The following is a 20,899-nucleotide window of genomic DNA, read 5'->3' as shown; positions in this document are numbered from 1 at the left end:
CATGTTATCCCTTGGATTGGCATGGCTCAGTTCATCAATAAATGAGTAATATTAAATAAAAAAGCATTCATTATTCATTCATCTTTCATTTCCGTTCCAAGAAATGTCTGTGAACGGAGTCAAACCAGGCCACTTGGTTATCTAAGCTGTCTGTCCACTGGCAACAGGGACTGCCACAGAGGGCCGGGGGTCAGACTCTCCTCCTACCCTTGCCCACGTTTGACCTCACACTCTGGACCACGGCTAGCTGGGATTGACTCGCCGTCCCCCTAGCACCAAGTCTGCCTCGTCCACACCCTCCATGTCAAAAGCCATATACGTCCTGACGGAACTAACAGCTCCCATTGTATCACCTCTCCCAGCAGGTGTCTGGACGCATTAAATCAGAGGAAACTAAATTGTTGTGACACCTGCAAGTGTTTGCACTCGCTGCAGAGCGATCACACCTGCTGGTGAGATTCCAGCACAATAACAGAATAAAGAACAATAACTAAATGAATATTATACACAGGCAAAATTTGCTATGAGAACTGCTCACCTTGCATGTACTACAATGAATATTGGTACAGTTTTGTGATGAGTTCTTCAAAGAAATGTCTAGATAAGAGAGGTAATGACTCATTAGCTTAAATTTAGAGACTATACTGAGAACAGGTACTTAGTGTATTATTATTTTACACCATTGTCAATAGGTGGATTAAAACTGCAATCTCTAACATAAAAAAAGCCTGCAAAGATGAATGGGAAACATCACGCAACATAGAATTGGGGTTTGTACAAAAAGCTTTTCCCTCACACTTTAATATCACTCACATATATTCTATTTTCAATCCCTTAGTCTTTCAAATGACTCCAGAAAATTACAGAATGTTATTCTGTTTAAAATTTGACTGTTTTTCCTCCTCTTGCTCATCTTCGTCCCTCCAGCGGTCTTTCTCTCTCTGCTAAATGCCATTTTGAACTCCGCTCAAATGACTAAACCTCCACATCCCTGTCACCTTCACACTTTCTGAGCAAACCCTCTATCCATCCACCCTTACATCAACTCTACCCCACTGCCTCACTACACACACACACACACACACACACACACACACACACACACACACACACACACACACACACAGAGACAATCTTGGACAATGTGTATAAATAGAGATATTATAGAGCTCCCCCTGGCCAAAATGTCCAATTAACGTCAATCTAGACGCCTACACAGGCAGACTACTGTTAGCGCTGTACTGAGTACCGGTCTCCCTGATGGCTACACACGCTGTCCAGTGTAGTGTAGTAGTGTTGTGTAGTGTAGTCTGGAATTAACAGCTCTTTCGCTGTAATACAACTCCATTAAGTCACTCAAGAGAAGCCATCACAGACCATCATGGGGCCACCTTTCTCTGCGTCTCTGTCAAAATATTACACATCAGACGGGCTCATCATGGCTCACTACAGATATTTTTAGCACTTCACGCCTCTCGTGTGATGAGGATAAGTTGACTTATTAAGTCCTTTATCACATTTCCAGATATCTTTGGGAAAGTTTTATTTCAAAATTAGCAGGTGGACACTTCTATAAGTACTGCTGGTTTTTACATTGAGTGATCTTTATGCTTAATTAACACACAGGCATGTTAGCTGTTTCCCCTGTTTCCTGTCTTTAAATTAAGCTAAGCTAAGCTAACCAGCTGCTGGATGCTGCATACTATCATATTTAGCATACTGCCATTGGAGTGGCATCAATCTTCTCATCTAACTCTGCAAAAAATGTGAACAATCATATTTCCTAAAACACTTTGAACAGCATCTCCATCCAGATCTTTCTTGGATGTAGTTTGTTGACATAAAAATTGGTAAACAGTGAGCTTGAGCTATTTCATTACAAGCTCACATTGTTCTTGTCTTTGCTTTGAGCTTAACACTACACTTCTGGTGTATTCAGAAGGTTATAAAAAGTCTTTATGAGCCGCAGCAGTGACAGTATTTTCTTAGCACGCAGACAAACATTTGATCATGAACTTAAAAGACGTGAGATGACAAATACAAAAAGCTGAAGATGAGATTAGCCACAGGGTTTGGTTTTCTCACACTCTATTATATCTCTGTGACTTCTGTATCTTGCACTCTGTTTTACCTCCATGTGCTTCACATCGTTATCATACACTGTTTTACTTCACTATTGATGAGCCTCTTTCTTACTGTCCTTACAAACAGCTTATAAATAAACAAACCATTAAAATAAGGAGGGAGTGACACGTGATTTACAGCACAGCCTTAAAACTACACTCCCCGTGCTTTATATTACGGTATACAGATGTGCTTCCTGCAGCGGACAGGCCTCCAAACCAAACAGCTGTTAGCTATTCCCAAGGTTGTCTGGGAAACGCTGCAATGGAAAATTCTTGGGAATTTCCATGTGCCAAAGGGTTGTGGGGAAGAAACACAGCACCGGGGCTGCTTCGTTACTCCCAAATGTTCTTTTCACATATGGGGGGATATGACTTTTTCTCAAGAGGAGAAACTCAAACCAAATACTAAAGCAACACTCAGAGGCCACACGCAAGCAAAGGGTCCACAAAATTTCAGTGGGGGGGGGGGGGTTATGGGAAGCCCCTTGCCACTCAACACCCCTGTGTCCTGTATCTTTACCTATTTCTGACTCAACGTACCTTCTCCAAACATAGACAGAGGCGTGCCTAAATATAGCCAGGGTTGAGATGGGGGCAAAGGGGAGTGAGCAGGAGAGGAGGAGGAGGAAGAGGAAGAGGACGGGGGGGGGGGAGCAGGAACGATGGGAAAAAAGAGCAAGAGAAAAAGTGTGAGAAAGGGTGAAAGGAAATAAAGTGAGAGTGCAGAGCAAGCATTATCCATAGGCACAGATCTTCGCATGTGTGCGTGTAACAGATATAGCCGCCAGCTGCTTGTCTCAAGGCCTCCTGAAATGCCTGCTAGCAACTCCCTGGTGGTGGCGAGGTGCAAATCACAGCCAAGGAAACCCTAGACAGGCTGATCATTAGCATCTGCTCATTACATTTGATTCATCCTCTTCAAACCTCCCGGTATTATCAGTGTCATACTCCAAGTTAGATTTGACACCGGAATAAAAGTTGAAGGAAAAGCTAATTTATCGGCTGCTTTTTTCATTCCTCAATTATATTAGATGAGACGTTTTAAATCTCTCCGTCTCTCCCAAAGCAAGAAACAAGATCAAGGCTCTGTGATTCAGCCGAGACACAAGGCCTGGAGCTTTTCCCACTGAAAAAAAAAACAAAAAAACCTGAATTTGTAAATATATTGGTTGGTATACATATATACAACGACAATGATAAAGCAAGAGTGGATGTAAAAGTGTCATTGCAGCAAGCCAACATTTAAATCACAACTCCAGTCTGATCACAGCATTGCAGATTAAAGTCGTGATTGTCTTCTTTATGTCTGCATTTCTGCATAGTTTTTACTAATGCAATCTGTCACATTTTATGAGCGAAGTGCTCAGTAGCAGTGCGTCCAAGCATCTGCTGTCCAGAGGAGGTTTGGCCATGAAATAAGATGCGTATGGGTGGCCTCAAGTGGGAACAGAGCCATATTCATTACAAGCCACTGGGGTGAAACAAGTGTCAAGACTGAGAAAAAGACATCATCTAAGACAAAGTGAGGCAGAAAACTAAACTACCAACAGAGAAATGACACGAATATACTCACACGAATGGCAGATTTTCTCACTTGTTTGACTAAAAAGTAGGATAGGATGGAGAATTTGGGCCAATGTGCTTATTGTATCAACACCACAATCCCATTTGGTAAATATGAATCTGCAGCAAGCATGCGGTTAGCTTAGCTTAGCATAAAGAGCAAGGGAAACAGCAAGCCTGGCCCTGTCTGCAGGAAGAAAGCATATATTCCAAGAAGTCAAACTAGTCCTTTAAGTGTTGATGCCTTGTCTTCCCTCTAAGTCTGGATCTTATTTGTTTAGAATTTAGAATTCATACCTGCTGCATATTCATGTATATGTATCTTACACTCTTCCTGCTGCCCGTGTTGCTCTGTGTTTAGATGCAGCGCCTCCTCACATTATGTCTACTGACCGCCAGAGACGAGGCCGCGAACACGAGAAGCACGGCTCTTTAGCTGGTTGAGCATGAAATCTAGTTAGCCTTTAAAAAAAAAAAGAAAAGCAAGTGCGAATGGGAGAAATGGAGCAGAGGGTAAGAGAAACTGAGGAAAAAGGGAAGATGGAGACAAAATATGTCTTTTCAGCTACTAAAGCAAAAGCCAGAAAGAAGCATACGATCAAGTCTTGGATTGGGTGGCTGATTTCAGCACAATGCCCTGGCACGGGATGACACAAACATTTGGACGTGTCTTGTGTTTTTGGCTGTGAGCGTGGTAACAGTAAGCAGTAGACACGCAGAATTTATGCAGCAAAATGTCCATAAACAACAGACATATGGGATCAAGAAGGCCAAGCAGTCTGGATTTTCTCATCCTCTGTCCATCTATATCTTTTCTTTTTATCTCCCCTGATCTCTCAATGTGCTAGCTGGCGCCAATATCTCTGGGGCACAGTCTATGACATCAGACTTTGCATTTCAGATTCGATGATGTTAATCATCCGCCTTCGGGCAACGAAGAAAAGAGGAGAGGACAGAGAGATAAAGAGATGCACAAGGAGCCGGACGGAAAAGGAGATGGACAGCGAACGAACATGACTGAAAGGGAGAGCGATGAGAAAGAGAGTGAGAAGGGATGGAGGGAGGGCCGCGAGAAAGAGAGGGGACATGAAGATCTGAAGCGGACAGATGCTGGCATGTGAGGCTGGAGATGGAGCCCAGAGACACAGTCACACTTCAAGCCATGAGACAGGGAGGTGAGAACGAAAGACAGAAAGAACATGGCAATGCCAGTGCGCACATACTGTATGCAAATTTGCTTTTTTGTCGCAAAACACTGAGTTGCTTAAGACCTTGCTCATCCACCTTTCTGAATTTCCTGAAGGAGGACACACCGGGTCCGTCTCTCCGTCCTTGCCCTTCTAGTTTCACTGCTTGTCTCTGTAACTTTCACCTTGAGGAATCAGCTCGAAGCTTGTCACTCAAAATCACCATCACACCAGAGCACACGCAGAGTGAGAGCGGCTGCAGTTAAAACAAAGGGGCGCAGTGAGAATGAGAATGAGACGTCTCGCAGTTTTAGATACTTTTTAGCACTGAAACTTTCCTCCACAGCAAGAAATTGTCATGATTAGTTATGGCCCAGAAGGGGATGTCAAAATAGAGGCTGCGTGAGCTGACTGAGTGTTTTCCAGTTTGATTCTGGCATCCTCTTTTTTACTAAATGAAGTTTGCCTAATTCAAACAAAGAGCTCTTGCCAATCTTGTTGTGAATATTAATACTGTTTTTCCTGACAAATTGCCAGTTCTACTCCGTAAGTCAACTGTGTCAGTGAAAGTGGGTCTGCAGCTCGCCAAGCCTGTGTGAATATCATGTCCACAACCCACAGATCAATCCACTTAGTGCCCATGAAATAGAGGGCGTGGGCAGGCCACTCTGCTAGTCTGACATCATTGCACTCGGCCATTAGGCTGAGTGCCATCACGGCTCACCACCTCTCTTGGGGACCGATCTTGGGCAGCATTCAAAACAAAACGCTGTGGTCCTGCCTCCCTTAGAACCATCTGGAATATCTTAAACCTGTTGATTAAGTGTGAGGTGCAGCGTCGCCCACCTACACGTTTAGTTTAGGAACTGTATTCCTGTGACTGAGGATATATCATCTGTTACATCTATTAATGTTGCACTGCAAATATAGAGGGTGGGAGTCAAATATAGACAGTGACACTGATACCTCGACTATATCTCAAGTTCACAACCCATCCTGCAGGGCCAGCGGAGAGTTTGCAGCTCACAGGCGGAGGCAAAAATACACAGACTTTGGCAATAAATTAGAAAGCGTAACTGCAAGCCTGCAATATAATATCGTGGATTTAAAAGTATTAGTGTGTAAACAAATAACTGAAATATTGAGTGTAAACAGATGACTCCAAATTGTATAGTTAGATCTGTGTGAGAGTCTTAGAAAACACTAGTTTTCAAGAGAAGTCTGGCCACGTTGCTCACATGGGCTCCAGAAAAATGAGAAATACTAGCTTAAGTCCACGACCATTTGATTTCAGTGCAGCGGCTAACAGTGATTTTCATCATCAATTATTTTCTCATATCATTTTCTTGATTAATCAGGTCATTTTTTGGTCAATGAAAGAGTGAAAAACGTCCGTGGCAAGTTGCCTTTCAATGTTGCTTGTTTACTCTGAACAGTCACAAAATGCAAAGATATTCAATTATTGTCACAGAGGACAGAAAACCAACACAATATTCACACTTCGGAAGCTGGACGCAGTGATTGTTTGGCATTTAAAAAATACATTTATTTATTAATAATTATCTAAATTGTTGCTGTCAATCAACTCAGGAGGGACAGTTCTCTGATAGACTCAGCATCAGCTGTCATGTTCTGCTAAATAAATCAGGTTTATCCACAAACAAATCTCTCAAACATTGACCCCCCCCCCCCCCCCCCCCCCCCCCCCCCTCAACTGTGCACTAACAGCGAATCTGCGTGTGGAGAGATGCTCCAGGAAAAGTTTGGGGAGCCCTGCGCCACATTCAGACCTCAGTCTACCTTCCCGGGGTGATTCATTTGACAGCAAGCCACATGTCGCGCTGCTGCGAGCTGGCAACAAATGGGGAGCAGCTTTAAAGATCACGTTTCACGAGGTAAAGTTGTATCCCAAGTAATGTGCGATCATCATCACTTGGCAAGAAGGGGTCCCTTTCTGCTGCTGCTGCTGCTGCTGCTGAGACGCTTCGAGGATAATGTTCCACCAGCTGCAATTCACCCGCTTTAAACGGAACAGAAACCTTAGCACGTTTGTCTTTTGGTGCTTTAAGTGTGTGCCTTTTACGTATCTGACTATCAGAAAAGAAATCTTGACTGTGAAACATAAAGGATGTCATTTCTGCTACACCGCATATTATCCAAGACTTGGGGAAGCCAACAGGCTGTTTTGAAGCTGTACTCACATCTGCGCTGTTGGGAATTGTCCGACCGAAACAGACGAAATGGTTGACAGGAGTAAAAGTAGGTAGACTGAGTAATCCATCGCTTTGCTTAATTCCCCTCAACCGGGATCCAGACAGGAAGAAGATGCACAAAACAAACGGTTCACCAGTCCACAGCGCCGTGCGTACTTCTCAGCCAAACGCCTCACACCGCCATCGGTGCGCGTTTGGAAACAAATCTCATCTGGTCGCTATGTCCCCCCCACCGGCGGAGTTGAGGAGTGTGCTTTTTTTGGGTTCAGCCGTATGTGTGTGACTGTTAAGTGAGTGTCTCAAACTGCGATAGGCTATTAGAGCAGATCTACGGCGTGTGTCAAAAAATAAAAGGAGAAAAGGGGAGGGCGCAGTGAGATCCTCAGCCTGGCCGGCAGAGCGGTGCCACTCCACACACTGCAAAAAACATCCGAGCCGTCGTTTGGCAGAGAGGTTCTCACTGTTAAACACGTGGGGGAGTGTGCGGAAGAGGGGGGGTCTTTAAGTCATTTCTCCAGGACTTTAATTTGACTTAAGTGTCCTTTTTTGAACGTATACCTGTATTCTGCTCAGGAGAGTTTAGACGATTATTTCGGTTGAAATCCTGATAAAAGTAAAACAAATGAAGTCCACTGCTCCGGATTCACCTCTCAAGAAAATTAAAAATGACACCAGAAGGCATAACATGGACACTTTTGAAGTGTGGCTTACAGTAAATGACATTTTTTACAGTGTGTGTGGTTTTGTTTTGTTGTCTTCTGTTTTTGTGGTGTGTGTGTGTGTGTGTGTTCCTGACGCACAAATGGGTTTCCGGCCGGCGCCTTCTCTTCCCACAGAACACAGCAACAATTACGCACGGCTCTCTCGCCGCAGGAGGCTTATCGAGCGCCGGACACTTGGCACCAACAGCGGCTCGCCACCGCTCACCACCATGCCGCCGCCTTCCTGTCTACAGTCTGCACTTCTCCGTCAGATTAACCGACAGGTCACTGTTTATCCACCTCATGTGACCTCCAGTTAATTACCATCACTCAACACAACAACTCAAGAAGAATTTTCCTCAGAATACATTTTCTGTTTCTCTACAGCAACAAAGCTCTGCATCCTGAGGTTATTTCCACCCCTGAAGCATACATTTGCCAGTTCTGTCATAAATGAAGGGCTTTCTTCTCCTCAGCATCCTTGATAACAAGGATACACACTGCAAACCAGGTGGGATTTGAGTCTGGATAACTTGGCTTGGTTATGTGTTGCTGAAAGCCCTTTCAGGCCCTCAACATGACTGCTGTCCATGTCAGATTCAGCCAAACATCACCAAGAAACCCCACCATTGTCATCAAATAAAGGTTCTCTTTTATTATGTATATCATTATAAGGCTTCATTTAATTTGCAGCAGCGCAGTGCATCCACTTATGCAGAAATTTGATAATAAATTCCACTTGCTCTAAGGGCTGTGGCAAACTTAATATGAAGCGACATTTCCCTTTGCTGGGCCAATCAGCAAGGTAAATACCAGAAGAATACAGTATACTGTATTTTCTAATGAGGTTTCTCTGCAAAGCCCCTTGTCAGATACAAAACTAATCTCTGACTAATTTCCTCAGAGCTCCTCACTTATTATGGAACCCCGAAGTTATTATTCCTGAGTTTAATTTGTTTGTGTTGAGGAGTGAATATGGATGTGTGCATGCATATAAGTTCACTGTTTGCTATTGAGAGCAGACAGACAAGGCTAAGTGTTGTTCACCTGCTACTGTATGAATGGCACAAACAGATTTACAGTGCAAATGGCTGTGCGTGCCCCACCGACTCAGGTTTCACTATAACCATAACCTCTTACTGGACAGGGCTCGGAGGTGGAGGTGGGTTCAGTTAGGAGAGATGTCAGCCAGACAAAAAGCGGAGCCATGGTTTGCAGATGCACTATATATAGATACACTAGAACACACAGATGAACACCCTTTAGTGAGGAAATAACCTGTTAAAAAAAAAAAATGCTACAAGCCACTTTTGAAAATATTAGAAATTCTGGTGACATTAATCTGGCAAAAAAAGCAAAAGTCTTGTGGCCATGTGTTGCCACATACAATAATCCAGCACCAAACTCTCATGCTGCTTCTGTTTTTGAACCAGGCAAGCGAATGCAACACTCTCTTAAATAGGATTATATGGGATTATTCACAGGGATTAGTTTACTTTACAAAAGCTTCTCAAAAGCAGCAAATTCAGTTTGACTAAATACGTCCCGTTCCCATAAACGATCAGATTACAGACACCCAGTGTGGTTTTATGCAGCATTTATCCTTAAAGCAGCTACAATCAATATTCTTGTGTCAACAATGGATCAAAAGACTACGTGAAATGTTAAAGGGGGTTTCTGGTAGTAACAAACTAATTGAAATTTATCACCAAACTGCTGTTCCCCTCAGATCCATAGAGCATTTGAACATCTTTTAGCTCCCTGCTTTGATTTTACAGCCTGCAACTTTATGGTTTTGGTTCACTCTCGTCAACAAAAATGCTCTGATAAAGCCTCTTTATGGAGCCTGTCAAACCGCAAACAGTGGACAGACAAAGTAAGCACCCAGTGGGTGAACATAATGGATCTTTTAGAAGCTAAAGAGACAGATATTTTCATCAGGAGGCAGGGGAGAGCAAAACAGGGCTGAAAGGAGAGTGAATATTGGACTTGCGTACACCAGGTGAATGCTGATATCTGCTGGATGTATAAATAGGAAACTGATTGTTAATAGCCGTGTAAGCCGTGGTGGTGAACCGTTTATAACACCAGGAGCCTGGAGTTTGCTCACCTAACTGGAATGCAGTCATTTTTAATATTGTTAATTACACTTGCGCTGTTCCCTGCACACCATGATGACTGATGTGAAAAAGGTCTGCGACTGCAGATTTGAGAGTTGGGCAACAGCAACCTAGAGAGGAATAGACTTCACTCCCTTAACTCTTTGTTTGGTAAAATACACATTGATGTGTCAGACAGTGTATTCATGTTTAGTTATTTGGTCAAAAACTAGCAACACACACACAATGTCTTTTGTGGGGCATGTTAGATTCAGCTTTGTGTGAAGCTTTTGTGCGTCTCAGCTATGCGGTTCGCTGCTCTTGTGTCTGAACCTGTTGACCACTAAGGTACAGTTTGCTTCAGGTCGTGTTTCCAGAAAAGAACAGCGAAAGAGGTGAAATCAAGAGTGCAGGTGGTAATGGAGAGCGACAGCGGGGTTGATGTAAAGGTGGTGTTTCTCAGCGAATTAGGAATGTTTGCCTGCCGTGTGTTTGCGTGTGCGCCTGTCGGGCAGCAGGTGTGGCCTCCATCACCAGCCCGCGACCCCACCCACCCGTCCAGGGAATTGCCGTCGCCTAGCAACCCCTTCACCGTCTCCACGCCGGCTCCTCGCGGCCGAGCCACAAGGCTGCTGCTTTCCCAACCAGCGCGCGCACACGTGTGTGTTCACAATGAGAGCAGCACAGGGAGGACAAAACAGGAGAGACGAGCACTCAGCGTAATGAAGGACAAAGTGGCTGAAGCGCTTTTCTCAGAGAGCTGCTGTCAAAATAAAGATGAGCTCACAAGTGGGCATTTTACATTTAAAACATGTTTCATGACTTTTCACTCACAGTCTGTAATACTGGTTGCCCTTTAAGAAACTAGAAAACCATCCTTTTTAGTGCGAACCTCACCCATTAAGCCATTAATAATCAGTTTCAACCAGCTCTCCTGAACTCTCATTTTTAGCAAGAAAGCAGAGATGAAGTGCTGCCTCATAATAAGGTTTAATTTTCTAAAAATGTAGCAGCTCATTAAAGCACATTTGCAGGGCAAAAGCTTTTGCATTTTATTCAAATGACATTCGAAATGCACCCATGGCCATTTCTCACATAATTACACTTTAAAGTAAAGAAGTCACAGAGAGTTTCTGTTCTTCCCAGCCAACTCCTACATTTGTGATTAGCTTCTGTTTTTTTTTGTTTAGTTTTCTTTATGCTGACATCAGTGGAAAAATGAAGGTTTGAAAGCATTCAGAGAGCAGCCCGAGCCTCGTGGCATGATACAATATGATGAAGCATCTGTCAAATCTGACTCCTGTCTGCAGACTTAAAATGTCACTGTCACATCCTCTCATATTTTTCAGTATCTTGCAAGACAAACAAATTGATGCATATACTGCTGAGCCTTCAGGAAAGAGAGAAAAAACTGCATTAATGCAGAAATCCTACCTTATACTGTATTTCCCCCCTTCTCTCCCCCCACAGGCTGCGAGCACAGTTCATTTATTAATTCTTCTGGGTGAGTGTGTTACCCTGGCAACAAATTATTTCCCAGTTTAAAGTTTAATCTCCATCTCTCCCACAGAGCCTCTTTTTGGCAAAGATGACGGGACATGTGTTTTCTCTCCATATAAGCTGACACCAGTGCGTTCTTCATCGTCAAATCCAATTGTTATGAAGGATGACGGAAGATGATGAAAAAAAAAAACACGGTTAGAGTAGATTTAGATGTGATTTAAGTGGACAGAGTTGCTGGAGTTGAAAGGAAATTGTGTTTATTTTTAAGGTAAAGTTGGGGAAAAGTGGGAAATACCCCTATTCAAATGTAGCTTAGCTAATGACCTGCTAACATAAGCTTCATATTTACATGTAGACACAAGAGTATGGATCTATTTCTCAAAACTGTGGCTCTAAAAACGAGTGAAGCTCTATATTTTTACATGCATCATGTCTGTGACTTTGCAAATTGTAAGTTGCTGTTGGACATCTTTGCCTTTGACTGATCATCATCAGTAATGGCACAAAAAGCTTTTGTAGGTCACCAAAAAAAAAAAAAAAAATCTTGCACCACGGTCGTCTCCTCGGTGACAGTCGGCATGGTTGTGCCTTGTTGACTCAGTGAAAGAGAAGTGACGGCGAATGTGTGTGATATGATGTCTCACTCGGGACAAGGGGCAGCCTCAGTCCCCTCTGTGCACTGACTGATCACATTACTATTAGGGAAAGCTATTCTGTCAGGAGGAGAAGTTATGGCCCGGCGAAGGAGGGCCTCAGGGAGAAACAGGCATCCAGTGACAGGAAGAAGGCTGCAGGGGGGATCTGAGGTGATTAGACATGAAGGGTCTTAGCTGTCTGGTTCAATTCTTTTTTTGCTTATAAAATCTTGGTTCCTTCCCACAAAATTAAGTTTCTTCTTTTAAATATATCAGTGTTGTCATTTGAAAGACACTTTAATTCTCGATGGAGTGACTGGTGGCAAGAAAACAAAACACGCCTTTGCAGCAATAAACTGTCACATATGGAGCCTAACAGGTGGCTCTGTTCAATGTTTTATCTTATTATTTATGCTACCAAATGTACTTCCTGCCTGACATGTCTCCACTCTGCCCAAACTACATGATTTACAGCTTTATCTTTTTACATTAGCCTGGCTGTCCAGCACGCTTAATTCACATTTATGTTTCCAGAATTTGGCTTCGTCTCATATTAAGACACTAACATTAGTCACTGCTTAGTAACAGCACACCCCTGCCTGTGTAACATCTGGACGTTTTCCAGGTGCTGCTTTTGGGGCAGGAGAACAAATTTAATCCAACAAGAAAAAAGCTCTGGTCATTAAATCAAAGTCCAGATGGTTTCTGCTTTCCAGCTATCTAACAGGGCTGTCTGTTATTGTATTAGGATGTCAAACAGTTTGGTACATGCAGTTTATCACCCCAGAAGAAATTAAATTTGAAAATCAGTATCCTGTTTAAGACCAGAATATCTGTTAGCTTTCCAGTTCAGCAGGTTAAATATCACCAACTGTTAGAGTCGAGAGTCATGTTCCCAACTCTGCAAGGCTGGACTTAGGCACAGCCATGCCTCGAGCTAAATGCTAATGTTAGCATGTTCACATGCTCACAGTCATAAGGCCAGCACTCTGATGTGCAGCATCTATCATGATTATGATTTTCAGTCTTAGTTCAGCGTGTTAACATTTGCTAATTAGCATTAAACGCAAAGTTGCAGCTGAAGCTGAAGGGGACGTTTGTTTTTTGCAGGTATTTAGATATGAACCATTGAACCATATTGGACAAACTCACAAACATTCTGACTAGATGATGGTACTAAATTTGTGATGTGAAGCAGATGAATGTAAACCTTTCACTGAGGCGTGCAGTTAAGTAATTGAAGTCTTCAGCATTGAATTTAGGATTTGGGAAAGAAACATTTGTGTTGTACAGCAGAACCAATTGAAAATAAGATTTTGAACTGAAGGTTGTATTTATACTTTGTGATATTTAATGCCATGTGTAGTATACATGACCTGTACTGATATACACATACGTACATACAGTATATATGCATATTTGAGCCCAAATGATTGTTCTACTGACTAAATATTTCAATGTTGAAGGCCTGGTTATTCAATTCTGCTGTTTCGTATGCACTTCACTCTTTAGACTATATTGAATCGAATGGTGAATGTCTCAAATGTTCTTGTTTTAACACAATGTTCATGTATATAATTGTTCAAGTATCCTTGATAAGTCTGTAATCCAGGTTTCAGATGGGACTTGTGTAATTACCCACATTTTGAGTAGTGTTTAAAGACGATTAATACCTGTGGTGAAACATAGTCATAAATTGAATTGATTCTCAGTGACTTTGGCTTTTGGCTTTTAAGCAGTGTTTGGAAAATCACATCTAAAAAATACATTTGTTGTATGTGTTTTTATGGACAAAAGCAGCTTCTTCCAAGGCCTATGACATAGGCATAAAAAATCCCAGGGGGGGGGACTTGCCTGTTGAAGGCACATCTGTGAGAAATTAAGAGGACCTCTGTCGTGGCAGTGTTATGTCACATCTGCCATGACTGGAAAAGATATAATCTGCAACCTCACCGCAAAATGCCAATAAATCCTGCAGATCGGACCTTTAAAAAATTGCTTGGCATCTCTCATATCTGCCCTCAAATGATAAAACTACAACCAGCAGCTTAGAGCACAACCTGGTCCTTGCTGAGTAAAACCACCTGCAATCTTACAAACTTCCTCTAACTGACTGCTGGCTGTAGTGATCAGCAAGGAAACAAATGAGTGTTTCCCCACATGTTACACTCCAACTTTTCCCAAATATGCAAAATTTCAAGAGTCAGTAATTCAGTCTCCTCACCATAAAGCAATATGACTGTGAGTATCTGATGAAGATGAGATGTCAAACTTTCTGAATATAGCTTGTGGCAAGACCTCAGTGCTGTTCTATATTTGAAATGTTTTCTCTATTTAAAAGCACAGTTGAGACTCTCTGCTGCTCACTAAGCTCCACACAGCTATGACAGCCATTTATGGTGCGTGCAACAGGTGTCCATGCAAAGATTATAATTACACCGGGTCATCAACAATGATGAACAGTCCCAACATTAGTCATGATTACACAACAGATTCGGTTTAGTTGATCACAATGCCGGAGCAGGCAAAGAGAATTATCTGAAAGAACTGCATTACATGGCTGTATTCAGATATGATGAAAGTGGATCCACATTGCACTTTAAGGCTTTTTTAAAGCACAGATACACACTGAGGATATTCACAGGAGTGCTTTGGGCTTGGTTTCCTGTGTTAATCTAGAGACACTTTAATACCCCTTCAGAGAATAAATAAGAATAAGTGATTTATTGCAAGTATCCTGTAACTGGAGGGATAAAGTGATGAGAGGAGGAGGGTCGAGGGAAGGGGGGGATGAGGGCCAGGGGATGAGGAGATGGCACCACTCCCCTTACTGGCAGAATTATATAAATGCTTCCACTCATATTTCAACCTAAACTTTTTAAAACCAGGTGTGTGTAAAGATGGTATATACAAGTAGAATAATATTCAAATTGTCCATGAGTAGGTTATACGTTTCAGAAGGTGATAATTAGCATCTGAGCATCTTAAATCTGAACTCCGACCAAGCAACAGTATTCAGAAGCACCTGCACAAAATATCTTGAACTCAACGTAAGACATTAGTCTTTAAGATGCACTGTGGTTTTAAACGTATGCAATATGATGACAAAAGAGACACATTGAAGCAATGAAAGGAGAATTGGTAAATTAATCAGAAACATAAAATTGTGATGTTGAGAGACTTTGAACAAAAACTGATCATTATCATCAGACTCAAACCTCCATTGGATTACATGATATTTATCTAATAATGTTGCACGAACACCTAAAGTGAAAAATGACAAAAAGAAGAAGCTCAGATAAAGAAAGTCCATTCTGTCAAAGCGGCAGAAAGTTTTCAAGCCTTCAGATCATCACCAGGAACAAAACAATCTGGAGATACTTCGTTCCAGCGTGCGTCAGAAAATAAACAACACATGTCCAGCCTTCAAAGGCCCTCGGCTGCATCGCAAATGAACAATTAATTCCTTTTCATCAGTGTCATTGTATTTCATCAAGTGCAGCTGCAACTGCACACAGGCTACAGGCGCATGATTCAGGTCTTTAAGATTTACACTGTTGTACAGTAAGTTGACCGTGGCTTTATCTCTGATCACATGGTAAGCTTTGCACTATGCCACATGCAAATGCTAACAGTTCACCAAAGAATTAATGCTGTAAACGCTACTTTGAAATTATGCTTGTTTTCAAAGTCTTATTTTTAGGAATATTTGTGCGGTGGGTCAAATTTTCAGGAAATACACGATGTTTAAGTAAATGTTTTTTTTCCCTACGCACTCATAATACACAAATCAGCGCTGTTGGTTCAGGACTGCCAAGGTGGAGGACCAATGACACTCAGATTTATGAGACCACTTAAAAAGTACACGTGGTGAAGCGGATATGTACTCTGGCTGATTGTGTCTATGACTTGCCAGAGCAACAAAGAGGACATGTTTCATTTATACTGAGTGCAGAGCTTACGATCGTATGCCTCTAGAGACAAGTGCCACTGCTGTCATAACGAGGCTCAAAGAATTAAGAGGACAAGGAAGAGGGGAGACCACCCATATATGTGTGTGTATATATAGTATGTATGAAGCATGTTAGATGGATTAATGGAACATCAGTGGCTTTGTGATGTGTGAATGAGTGAACAGTGGACTGTATGGATGTTATATGGTGCAGCAATCCAACAGAGAAAATGACACTGGCTGCAAACGGTCACGCCAGGTGAACTGAATCTCCCTGATTAGCTGACTTTGCAGCAGGAAGAGATGATGGAGAGCAGCCTGCCCACGAAATGCGTCATAATGCCCAGGTGTAAATAAAAAAAATGAATGATGGCTGAATTCCATTTAGCTTCAGCTCCAGGATCCTGGTTCTGTGCACGTTGTCACACTTTCCTTGTAAGTCAAAATGTTTGCTGGGAAATAAGGCCTTTATAAGAAATATCTGAAAGCATTTGAAACACTGAGAGCAGCAGGAGAAAGAACTGAGCGTGACAATCTGGAAATCATTTATCACCTATTTTATCAATGGAATCATTTGGGGTCTCTTTGCAAATAAACCAAGAACAATCACACATGGACACACACCGTGCACTATTTAGATCAGGAGTGTGTACTTTTTCTTTTTACGTTTAGTCCAAACTGCAGCTGCCCTGACGAAGTATGCACTGCTGCATGCAATATGCCAGGGACAACTGGGACACACTGTGTCATTGCTTCTCAACTCCGGTCCTCGGGCTCCTCCTCCACCACACCATCGTCATCAAGCTCTGCAGTGGCCTGATAACGAGCCACTCATTTGAATCAGGTGTGTTGGAGCAGGAAACATCTAAAACATGCAGGGCGGGAGGACCAGAATTGAGAAACACTGTACTATTCCATAACATTGCACCTTGAACTCTGACCCTCTTGCTCATACATCTGTCACAGTCCATACTGCAAAATTTGAAGTGAAAAGTAAATGTATACAGTTTGGAAGCTGTGCTGGGACTTTGCGTGAACCCTGCTCTTGGCGGCTGAGTCGATGTGTATCTTCCACTGTCCACTGCACAGAGGATTGTGAGTCAAAATATCCAGAGAGGCATGCTGGCTCGCATTCTGCAAAATGCAAGCGGGTGGAAGACATCCTGGTATTTTTGGCATTCTGTATTTGACATTAATAAACATGCTAAATCATACCTACTAAATCTTTCTCTGGCATGCTAAATATTATGGTAATGTGGGTACTGGAACACAGCAGTAGTCTTGAGAAGAGCTCTAAACAACCAGTAAGTGAAAACACCTGTGCCTTTAAAGCATGCTACCATGGACTTGTATTTTTTGGACATTGCTCAGAATGAAAGCACATGGCGCCATCTTGTGGTTTTATTCTGTTACTTCACATCCTTGCTATGAAATCAAACAAACCAGTTTTTCAAAATGCAGCTCTGTTATGATCAATAATGCAACCTGCAGTATAAGTTAATACACAACAACACTTCATTTGTACTGATATTTAATATTTAGACATGGGGCAACAGCCATTTTTACAGCACAATTTGCATAATTTATCAATACCTCCTGTATACAATCACAAAACCATGACAGTAGATTTTTTTTTTTTAGTTTACTTACAAGTGAAAAACCAGACAGGTTTTACAAGCATTATCTTTGTACAGTCAGCATACATCATCAATAATCTTAATAGGTTTTTTTTTCATAATTTCCCCCTCTATAACATTTTGTTCTATATCTTTCTCTACCTCATTCTTTTTTTCTTTAATAATATCTGGACACAAAAATAGTATGAACCACCAACGAAACATGCAACATCCAGTGTGAGCACATTTAAATTCTCCTGCAACTGACTGAGTTGTTAAGATAGACTTCTGTGTATTAGACTCTGGTAAACCTTTAGTGTTTGGTGCAAAGGGTTGGGTAAATCCGGGTCCCTATAGACAGACGTAAGTCGTTTCTCAGTCTATCCACTGTACAATGATGGAGAGAAAAACAACTTCCTTTTACTTCTATGATCACGCACCTTTTTTCCACTTCTGCTAAAAGACCTATTGCTCCCCAAACCGCAGTATAAAAAAGCTATGTATTTACAAGGTTGGAAATAGAGAGATGGCATCTGTGTGTGCGTGTGTGTGTGTGAGTGTGTGTAATTCTTTGAGTGTTACGAGAGATTTTAGAGTCGATATTTTTAGACAGACACCACTTAAAAAAAGAGATATGCATTATAGCCAGTGACATGCATGGGCTGGGTATGAAGATGCTACACAGACAAGCACGTGGGTATAAAAATAAGGCAATAAAGAAAAAGAATAACCCCACACTGACCTTAAAACTACTATACTTTGAGATATAACGTCCATTGATTACAATGTTGTCTTTTTTTGGTCATTTCTCATACACATACTGGAAAAGGAAACTATTCAAAGGGGGCGTGCATAAAAAGATGTAACTGAACAGGAATGCAATTTTTTTTCTTAACTAAAATTCGGGATCTGTGCATGTTATTTTCCATATGTGAGTGTGTGTTGGTGCACAAGGGAAAAAAAGTTGGTTCTCTGAGTTTCAGGCCGTCTAAACCTTGTAAACAAGCACTACATTGTGTATAAAAACAAAATTTTTCAACCTTATTTTATGTACAACTGATATGTACTGTAAACAAATATAATACAACATATGAAATAGTCTTACAGGCAATAAATAAAGATTCATATAGCGATACAAAATAACACGTTTAAATAAAAAAAACATATTAAAGCAATAACCATTTCATGGAGGACACGTCGACACGCAGCAGTGCAAAAGAAAAATCAATGTAAATGCTTCCTCTCCCACATCGTGTCACGTTCCTGGCGAGTCAAGATGCAGTTCCCACGTTTATACAGTAGGTGTTGCATAGAAATCCCTCAGATGTTAAGTGTTGTCTCACTGCCAAGTGGGACTGAAAATGCTGCAGCCGTCCTGCCTCTTGACCCCCGTACAAGCACGCGAGATGACCTTCCTCAACACATAGTGAGCATAGTAGATTTTTAAAGACACAACATTGAAGTGGAAGCGGTAAGATCGAGACAGCACAGATGTGACAAAAAAAAAACAAAACGCTGGGACAAAACCTCAGCATGGAAAAGCATTTTTGGATCTTCAGAATGGCAACAGTGCGTTTTGATGGATAGTTTCCGGCACGTTTATCTTTTGTTCGCTACAACATCTCCTGATACTGTCCTTGCTTTACCTCTCTACTCCCTGCCCTTGGAAAAATAAAATCTCGTTTTCAGCAGGAGGATGACGTCAGTCTTACATTCTAAGCAGAAAAAGTGCAAAATACCACAAAAGCGTGCGTTGCTGAACCAAAGCGGGACTGACACAAGACTCGTAATGTGCTCGGATCTCACCAAGAAAAACAGGAAATACTTAAATCTCATATGGTAGATGTGTCACATTCTAAGGGGCATCATGGGTAAATAAAAACTCTATGTCACAATCATCAAGACTCGATTGTCTGTGATAAAGATATCTATATATCTATCTATATATGTTATAATCAATTTCCAGCTATGACACTTCACTATATACAAAGCCTTAGAGGTGGTTTCTGTGTGAGTGCAGAACATGTGGCACTGCATACCAGAGAGATAAGGTCATGCGCACAATATGTAGTGTCCAATTCAATATATACCAATATAGAACCTTTATCAAACAATAATAATCATTTGATTGAACTCAGTTTACGCTTGCGGAGAGGAAAGATGGGGTCCAAAGTGAATGAAGTCATGCTTTTTTCTCTTGCACTGGAATGCTAGGTAGTCTGTTATAAAATATACTATGCTTCCTTCCCAGGATAGACTCTTAAGTACTTAAATAATTGAGGAGAAGACAAATGATAGAACTCTACACTAATATCATAATACAAAAATAAATAAGAGGTCTCCTAGGCGGAGTCTTCAATATTTCTTTCCCAAAATGCTTTGTAAACCAATAAAACTCTGCCGTCGTAATAAAGCAATGAGGAAAATCTTTTCATGGATAAAACATCTAAATAAATCTACAAGTGTGTCCATTCCCTGTAGAATTAAAATTTCTCTTCTGCGTGAATGACTGTGTGCAAAGTTGTCGTAAATAATCGTGTGCGTGTGTGTGTCTGAGTGTGTGTGTGTGTGTTGTGAATTAAAGTGTGTAATACCTGGTTGATTCCGCGCTGACCTCTGAACTCTGCGTTCTCCTCAGCCCTGCCTGCACTGCTGTACACTGCACGTCCTGTAAACTTGTGTTCGTTGCCTGTAAACACATAACTATTCCTCCAAACTTCCTACGTGACAGAAATCATCAACAGAACTGCCCGTACGAACGAAAGCATCCTCCAAAACTCGCGCTATCGAGCCCTGAAACAAAGATCGAAGAAAAAGATATTTCGCCCCCTCCCGTCCCCAAACCACCCTCTCCCACACCCGAGAAGAGTAGATTAGCATTATGGATGTTGAACCTAAGCGTCTCCAGATGCCAGAAACCTCTTCCTTCCCTCTCAGGTATAGTTTTTTTGATTGCGTCTCCTTCTATGAGTGGATTTGCGCCGTGCTGGCGAGCAGCTTGTGCCAGCTCACCACTCGCTTGCGCAGGTCCACTTTGTCCAGCCACACATAGGCCTCCCCAATCAGGGTCTTCTTTACGAACTTGCCACCATTGGACACCAGGAACAGCTGGCGTGAAAAGAACAGAAAGCAGCATGTCATATGAGTGAGTACTTAGAATAGTTTGATTTTTTTTAGCTTAGCTTTATGCTAAGCTAAATGCCTTTGTTTGAGTGTCATAATCAGGATAAGTGCACAAGAGCGCATCGATGTTCTCATCTAACTGTCAGCAAGAAAGCCTATATCTAGTGTCCGTCTATGAAAG

The 20,899-nt window shown here is 41.9% G+C and overlaps 2 protein-coding genes across 3 annotated transcripts in view; both read right to left on the bottom strand.

Annotated features, from left to right (window-relative positions):
- Nucleotides 1-7,386, bottom strand: part of LOC139350314 (voltage-dependent calcium channel subunit alpha-2/delta-1-like) — an 88,831-nt gene extending 81,445 nt beyond the window's left edge. For both annotated transcript variants that reach the window (XM_070991568.1, XM_070991569.1), the window contains exon 1: nt 7,078-7,386. In XM_070991568.1, the coding sequence (XP_070847669.1) occupies nt 7,078-7,157 (80 nt within the window). In that variant the 5' untranslated portion in view covers nt 7,158-7,386. The remainder of the gene's footprint in view (nt 1-7,077) is intronic.
- A 10,107-nt stretch (nt 7,387-17,493) lies between these two features.
- pcloa (piccolo presynaptic cytomatrix protein a) overlaps nt 17,494-20,899 on the bottom strand; it is a 56,377-nt gene continuing 52,971 nt past the window's right edge. The window contains exon 26 of the mRNA XM_070991567.1: nt 17,494-20,703. Within this exon, the coding sequence (XP_070847668.1) occupies nt 20,560-20,703 (144 nt within the window). The 3' untranslated portion in view covers nt 17,494-20,559. The remainder of the gene's footprint in view (nt 20,704-20,899) is intronic.

The sequence above is a fragment of the Chaetodon trifascialis genome, chromosome 22 (genome assembly GCF_039877785.1).
Source record: "Chaetodon trifascialis isolate fChaTrf1 chromosome 22, fChaTrf1.hap1, whole genome shotgun sequence".
In the NCBI taxonomy this organism is placed as follows: Eukaryota; Metazoa; Chordata; class Actinopteri; order Chaetodontiformes; family Chaetodontidae; genus Chaetodon; species Chaetodon trifascialis.
Note: the sequence above shows the minus strand (reverse complement) of the source record. Positions and strands in the feature narration are given on the sequence as shown.